The 8,006-nt window shown below is 49.3% G+C and overlaps 1 protein-coding gene across 1 annotated transcript; it reads left to right on the top strand.

The window, feature by feature from the left end:
- The first annotated feature begins 4,161 nt into the window (after window positions 1-4,161).
- Window positions 4,162-5,473, top strand: LOC125506406 (ethylene-responsive transcription factor ERF025-like). The gene has a single exon (XM_048671224.2). The coding sequence runs from the start codon at window positions 4,618-4,620 to the stop codon at window positions 5,149-5,151; it is 534 nt and encodes a 177-aa protein (XP_048527181.1). The 5' UTR covers window positions 4,162-4,617; the 3' UTR covers window positions 5,152-5,473.
- The last annotated feature ends 2,533 nt before the right edge of the window (window positions 5,474-8,006 follow it).

The raw sequence follows: 8,006 nt of genomic DNA, 5'->3' as shown, positions 1-8,006 counted from the left end.
GATTGACGAAGGGAATTGTATGCGGGATTGATTGAATCCTCGACATCGTGGTTCATCCGATGAGATCATCGAGGAGCATGTGGGATCTAACATGGGTATCCAGATCCCGCTGTTGGTTATTGACCGGAGAGCGATCTTGGTCATGTCTACATGTCTCCCGAACCCGTAGGGTCTACACACTTAAGGTTCGGTGACGCTAGGGTTGCAGGGATATGTATATGCAGTAACCCGAATGTTTTTCGGAGTCCCGGATGAGATCCCGGACGTCACGAGGAGTTCCGGAATGGTCCGGAGGTAAAGAATTATATATAGGAAGTGCTATTTCGGCCATCGGGACAAGTTTCGGGGTCACCGGTATTGTACCGGGACCACTGGAAGGGTCCCGGGGGTCCACCGGGTGGGGCCACCTATCCCGGAGGGCCCCATGGGCTGAAGTGGGAAGGAATCCAGCCCAAAGTGGGCTGGGGCGCCACTTCCCCCTAGGGCCCATGCGCCTAGGGTGGGGGAAACCCTAAAGGAAGAGTCCTAGAAGGGGAAGGCACCTCCTAGGTGCCTTAGGGAGGAGGGATTCCTCCCTTGGCCGCCGCCCCCCTAGGAGATTGCATCTCCTAGGGCCGGCGCCCCCCCCCCCCTTAGGCCCCCTATATATAGTGGGGGGAAGGGAGGACCTCTCACCCTTGCCTTTGGTGCCTCCCTCTCCCTCTCCAACACCTCCTCCTCCTCCATAGTGCTTGGCGAAGCCCTGCCGGAGTACTGCAGCTCCATCACCACCACGCCGTCGTGCTGCTGCTGGAGCCATCTTCCTCAACCTCTCCTTCCCCTTGCTGGATCAAGAAGGAGGAGACGTTACGTTGACCGTACGTGTGTTGAACGCGGAGGTGCCGTCCGTTCGGCGCTAGGATCTCCGGTGATTTGGATCACGTTGAGTACGCCTTCCTCATCCCCGTTCTTTGAACGCTTCCGCGCATGATCTACAAAGGTATGTAGATGCAATCCGATTACTCGTTGCTAGATGAACTCCTAGATGGATCTTGGTGAAACCGTAGGAAAATTTTTGTTTTCTGCAACGTTCTCCAACAAAACTAATTGCCTATCCTATTACTTGACCGTCATCCAAACCGGTTGAATATATCCCATGCTACCATCTCCCAGCGGATAGATCCAGTAACCAAATGCTCCCTGGCCTCCGTTGGAGTGAGTAGCGAACACATACGGATCAACATAGTGGCTCGGAAGATAACCTGCAAAAAATGAATATTTGTTGTTCTGTTAAAAACCAAATCATTTCTGCAGTTCCAGACTGCCCACAATAAAGCACATACTCCTACTCGAATATGTCTCGCTAGTTCGGACTCTATTCCGTTAAGCCACGTTCCAAATAACGTGCCGACAGAACTCGGAGGAGTAATATTAAATGCAATGTGGACCGTACGCCATAAAACTTTGGCCAACGGGAAATCAAGAAAAAAGTGTTTGATAGTTTCTTCCCGATCACAGAAACTACACCTAGTAGGTCCTATCCAATTAGGCTTTGCCAAGTTATCTTTGGTTAATATTACTTGTTTATGTAAAAACCACATAAACACTTTAATTTTCAAAGGCACTTTGACATTCCAAACATGTTTGTATCTAGGAATAGAGCTTGAGTTGATAACATCAATATACATTGATTTAACTGTAAACTCTCCAGACCTAGTAAGCTTCCAGCGTAATTTATCGGGCTGTTGAGACAGCTGAACCTCCATCAGTCTGCTCACTAGATGAAGCCACTGTTCCCAGTGATTGCCAGCTAGCATTCTTCTAAACTGAATATTAAGGGGAATAGATTGTAGTACCATTGCAACGAAGACATCACGTCGTTGAACAATACCATAAAGAGACGGATATTGAATCGCAAAGGGGGTCTCTCCTAGTCAAGTATCCTCCCAGAATCGTGTGGTAGTTCCGTTACCGATAACAAACTTTGTCCTATTAAAGATGGCTACTTTGACTCTCATAAGACCTTTCCAAAAAGGTGAGTCAGTCGGCCTCGCAATCACCTGGGACAAAGTTTTGGAGTGAAGATACTTGCTACGGAGAATCTGCGCCCAAGTGGCATCGGTCTCGATGGATAACTTCGACAACCACTTGCTGAGAAGACATCTGTTCTTGAGCTCAAGGTTCTCAATGCCAAGACCCCCTTGGTCTTTCGGTCGACATATAATATCCCACTTGGCGAGTCTGTATTTTCTTTTGAGTTCATCGCTCTGCCAAAAGAAGCGAGATCGATAAAAGTCCAGTCTTTTCCTTACTCCAACTGGGACTTCGAAGAACGACAAGAGAAACATAGGCATACTCGTGAGGACCGAATTTATCAGAATTAACCGACCTCCGTATGACATGAGCTTACCCTTCCAGCAACTCAGTTTCTTTTCAAAGCGGTCCTCGATACACTTCCATTCTCTGTTTGTCAGCTTACGATGGTGGATTGGTATTCCTAGGTATGTAAAAGGTAGTCCCCAAATCACACCCAAACAATTGCCTATAAGCCTCTTGTTCGTCATTGGCTCTACCAAAACAGAACAATTCGCTTTTGTGAAAATTAGTCTTTAACCTGGTCAATTGTTCAAATAAGCATAACACCAGCTTTATATTTCTTGCTTTTTCCAAGTCATGCTCCATAAAGATGATCGTATAATCAGCGTATTGTAAGATAGACACACCACCATCAACAAGACGAGGTACTAGTCCACCCACCTGTCCAGCCTCCTTAGCCCTTCCTATCAAAGTTGCCAACATATCAACTACAATGTTGAACATAATAGGGGACATCGGATCTCCTTGTCTCAGGCCCTTATGTGTCTGGAAATAATGACCTATGTCGTCATTTACCTTAGTTCCAACCCTCCCTTTTTACGTAAACGACTCGACCTGATGTCGTCAGGTTTCATCAAAACCTTTCATACGCAATGCCTGTTGAAGGAAATGCCATTTGACTTTATCGTACGCTTTTTCGAAATCCACCTTAAAAACGACTCCATCTAGTTTTTTTGAGTGAATTTCGTGGAGCGTTTCATGAAGGACCACAACCCATTCTAGGATGTTTCTGTCCGGCATGAAAGCAGTTTGGGAATGCTGCACCACAGAATGCGCAATCTGCGTGAGCCTATTAGTCCCAACCTTGGTGAAAATTTTGAAACTAACATTGAGGAGGCAAATCGGCCTGAACTGCTCAATCCTCATAGCCTCCGTTTTCTTAGGAAGCAGGGTTATTGTTCCAAAATTCAGGTGAAATAGCTGAAGCTGTCCCGAGAATAAATCATGGAACATCGGTAACAAACCCCCCTTAATAATGTGCCAGCATTTTTTATAAAACTCCGCCGGAAAACCATCCGGCCCAGGAGCTTTATTATTTTTCATCAGGGAAATAGCATCAAACACCTCCTTCTCCGTAAATGGGGCGGTGAAAATGTCATTCTCATCAGCAGCAAGTTGAGACACATCCTCAATCCTAGAATCATCCAGGGATACACAACTATCCTCCGGAGGTCCGAACAACTGTTTATAGTATTCGGTAATGTAGAGTTTTAGGTTTTCTTGTCCTAGAATCGTCCCTTCATCTTGTTCAAGCTGGAAGATTCTCTTCTTTCTATGATTGCCATTAGTGATCATGTGAAAGAATTGAGTATTTGCGTCCTCCTGAACGACTTTGCGAACCTTAGCCCGTAAAGCCCACTTCAATTCCTCCTCACGGAGAAGCTCTTTCAATCTCATCTCCGCCTCAAGCTTTGCATGAAGCTCCGTGGTAGGAAGAATCGTGGACTCGGCTTTGAGGTCCAGGGATTGAATAAGTGTAAGGAGCCTCTCCTTTTCAACCTTATACACCCCACTAAGATTCTTAGCCCACCCACGCAAAAAACTTCTCAAGTGTCTCAACTTATTCTGCCAACGCTCGACCGCAATCCTACCTCCTGCACCCTTAGCCCATTCCCTGGCTATCAGATCCAAGAAGCCTAAACTTTCTCACATGCCTAAACTTTGTCTTTTTTTGTCACGAGCTTCTTGAATGTCCGAACTTCATCAAATTTTGCAAGGACATCACGCACATGACCATTTTGCACCACAAGAAAATTAGAATTTTTTTTGAATTTTTTGCTATTTTAATAACCTCTGCCCCTTCATCCCTTCCATCTTCCCTGTGGTGGATTATGATCATGCATGGTACTGTCGTCGGTCGGGGCTCCGGTAGAACGAGTCAACCTGACAGTGATCCTCTGACCCACTAAACTATCCCCAGTCAACCGGAGTGACACTGACAGATCAACACGTGTGCTCACCGGATATTCTTAACAGACCTGTAAAGGCGACGCACTAATGACATTCTTAACAACCTAGGACGGCCCCGACGTGGCGGCTCGCCATTCGACCACCCGCCAAGAAAGATCATCTGAACTTTATGCTCTTTTGTGCTCCCCAGCTAATCCCTAGCAAAGGAAGCAACCAGGAGAGACGCGTCCCTGAAATTCTTTCCTGTTTCTCACCGCCATTGGCACCACCGGCCACTCTGTTTTTAAACCCTCGCCGTGATCCGAGTATCATCACACAATCACGGCCTGCAACTGCCATTGTCGTGTGCGGATGGCGGAGGAGCGGGAGGAGGCGGGCGTGGCGCTGACGGGGAGGCGGGCGCGGGCGGACACGAGGCACCCGGTGTACCGGGGCATCCGGTTCAGGGGCGGCAAGTGGGTGTCGGAGATCCGGGAGCCGGGCAAGGCCAGCAGGATCTGGCTGGGCACGTACCGGACGCCCGAGATGGCCGCCGCCGCGTACGACGTCGCCGCATTGGCGCTGCGGGGCGCCCAGGCCGCCGGCCCCGCGCTCAACTTCCCCGGCGAGGCGCTGACGCGGCCCGCGCCGGTCTCGTGCGCGCCGGACGACATACGGGCGGCCGCGGCCGCGGCTGCGGCAATGGTTGTCGACGCCGGCGGCAGCTCCGGGAGCTGCGGTGCGGGTGAACAGGGCCGCGTCGTGGACGAGGATGACGTCTTCGAGATGCCGCGGCTGCTGGCGAGCATGGCGGAGGGGCTGATGATGAGCCCGCCGAGGCTGGGCGCGGCGACGGCGGTGGACGACGACCAGGATGGCGGCATGAGCTTGTGGGAGCACTCCTGAGATTCTCTTCTCCTGTGTAGCCGGTGTGTTGCACATGCACTAGTACGAAACTTGAACGGGAAGACATAGCACACAAGTACAGAGAGCTGTGCGAATTTTGCGGTTCCCCGTATCGATACGTGGCATGATGATCTCGTCGCATTGGTCATCCGTCCAGTCCAGGATATGCCATCGGTTACAAATACACAAACTAAGGGAAACGACCCGCAAATTTCTTCCATGTCCGTTCACGGGGACACGGATGGAGAAGACCGCCATCCAAAATTAACATGTATATGTCCATCAGTAAAGTGCAATTTTAAATTTAAATTAGTCCGATCCACACGGCACATTGGATCACATCAGTGCCAGATCACATGCCGGATCACAACCAAAAAAGGGCAAGTATGGCGATGTCCGCCACGACCACCGCGGCCACCACCCAACCGCCTCTTGAGTTTCTCCTATTTTGCGGCCTTTGCTTTGACGCAGCGAGTTTACGCGCGTAGCCGAGCTGATTTTCTGGGCGAGCGTGATGTTTGGATCCTCCGGCACCTTCACCGTCTTCATCTTCGATGGTTCTATGCGTCAGCGGCGGAAGAAAGGAGAGGTTGGGAGAAAAGAGCGAGAATTGGATGGAGAGCGGCAGGGGATGGACAAAAAAAGTGAGGGATTTTGACGCGAATATGCAGGTTGCTACAAAAGTGTGGACTCTACCTTCTTTTTAGTTGGACCGGGGGGGGGGGGGGGGGTCAGAGAGCGATATTTCGCGTGTCCGGACTCCCGCGACACCTCCCCCCTGTTGGGTTCTACGTTAGGTGCATTGACTACAAAATAAATATTTTTACGCGTAAAACAATCGGGAACATACTACAGGAATGGATCATAAATCATTACCACTAGATGCACAGTGTCGTGCAGCAGAAGTAGAGTTGAGGCAGCGTGTCCACGTGGATCGTCTCCTCCTTCTCCCTTGAACATCCGGTTGTGAGATCCCACATACTGGTTCGTCGGAGCAGCGCAAGTGAACCGCCCCTAAAGGTATCTGCGCGTGCAAGAGGAACATCGTGCAGCGGACTGCTAGGTCCGGTCACATAGTCCGCGGCGAATGGAGGTGCCTATTCGCAACACATGCAAAACCTAGTGACGACGTCGAAGCGATCAACCAAATGAGTGTGTCGCACCTCCACTTTATATAAGTATCTGTCGCCGGCTCAACACTTGGGCCTCACACGGATCCTAAAGCCCAAAGTCTGTTCGCTCTGGATCCGAGTCCGAGTAAGGATCACATTTGACTCATGGAGTCGAATTCGGCCTCACATGTCCCTTTCCTTAAGTGCCCGACCCCTTAGGTTCTCGTTCACTTGGTCGCGAGTCAGATCACATCCGGCTCAGCTAGCCGGTAGCGGTCTCTAGCAAAGCATGCCGACTCCAAGTGTCTGATGAAGTTGGTTAGGCGAACATGTACATCACACTTATGTTCCCTTTGCCACATGATATATGTTCTCAGGATCAAGGGGACATTGTCATTCTTGTTGCATCCTGGCCTCTTTCTCGTTCCAGTGATGCCGATCACAAACCGAATTATCTCATAATCCTTGTCGCATGGTCATGCTTCTCGTGGTCGGATCACACGAGGGGCCCAGAGTATATCTCACCTGGTCAGAGGGGCATATCCCATCTTGTTCAACCATGTCTCGCAACATGGGTTTGGACAAGCACGAAACCTACCTTTGTAACTACCAAGTCATGAAGTAGTGTTTGGTTGGCCCAAAGCAGGTCTTTCACCATCCCGAGTACATGCGCCAACTCAGGTCTTAGGACATACTCCCTCCGTTCCAAATTACTCGTCGCGGAAATGGATGTATCTAGAACTAAAATACATCTAGATACACCCATCTTTGCGACAAGTAATTCGGAGCGGAGGGAGTAGAACGTATGTTGTACTAGAGACTCACAGATGACCTATTCGCCGCGTCTCATAGTCGGGTCTGTCCGACTCGGATCTGACTAAATCGAATCCGATCAGATCCTTCCGAGTCCATATTATCCAGTTAGCATGCAATGCTCCATGAACAATGAGACAGCCATCCAACGTGTCATATGCTAGTCTAGTCGTCTGCGCGTTCGCACATCCCTTTCGACTAGGGAGCTTTTATGACAGTCATCATGCAATGCATAGTCCCACAAACAAGTCCTGTACTGTTGATACACATCATTGATAACGTCCAAGGACTATCATTATTCAGAAACACATAGAAAATATCATCATACATGATTGCCTATAGGGCATATCTCCCCCTCCCCCCCCCCCCCCCCACAAGTTTAGTTTCAGTTTGCGAGAGAAAATACGTCTGAACCTCTCGGCGGACCGATATATGCCCATGTTGAATGACTTGCGTGGCCCGACGGATGCAGACGATTTGAGAGTCGGTGTAGAAGATGCCCTAACAATGGAAAGCACACACTAGCGATCCGTTTGGTTTGTTACATTACGTGTTAGATTTCTAGAAAAAAGAACTTGCTCCCCCTTTATTCTCCGCTCATCCGATCCTTTTCTCAACCACAAACCTCGAGGGGGAGAACCCACAATGTCCTTTCGTCGCTGTGGCGCCAACAATCTTTCTTTTCCGCCACAAGCAGTCGCTGATCTTTTTTTTCTTCGTTGCAAGCCATTCCCAAGGGCATTTCCTATTTGGCGCCACAGGCGCCAGTTAACGTGCATTTTGTTAACTGGCGCCTGTGGCGTCCGTAAATGGGCCGGCCCATCTAAGTGCCGTGGATGATTTTTCTTTTGAAAATTCTGTGAACTTTTTTGAGATTGATGAACTTTTTTGAGTATTGATGAACTTTTTCAAAATTTAATAAACATTTTT

The sequence above is a fragment of the Triticum urartu genome, chromosome 5A (genome assembly GCF_056163025.1).
Source record: "Triticum urartu cultivar PI428250 chromosome 5A, HENAU_Tu73, whole genome shotgun sequence".
Taxonomy (NCBI): Eukaryota; Viridiplantae; Streptophyta; class Magnoliopsida; order Poales; family Poaceae; genus Triticum; species Triticum urartu.
This window is presented reverse-complemented; position numbering and strand designations above follow the sequence as displayed.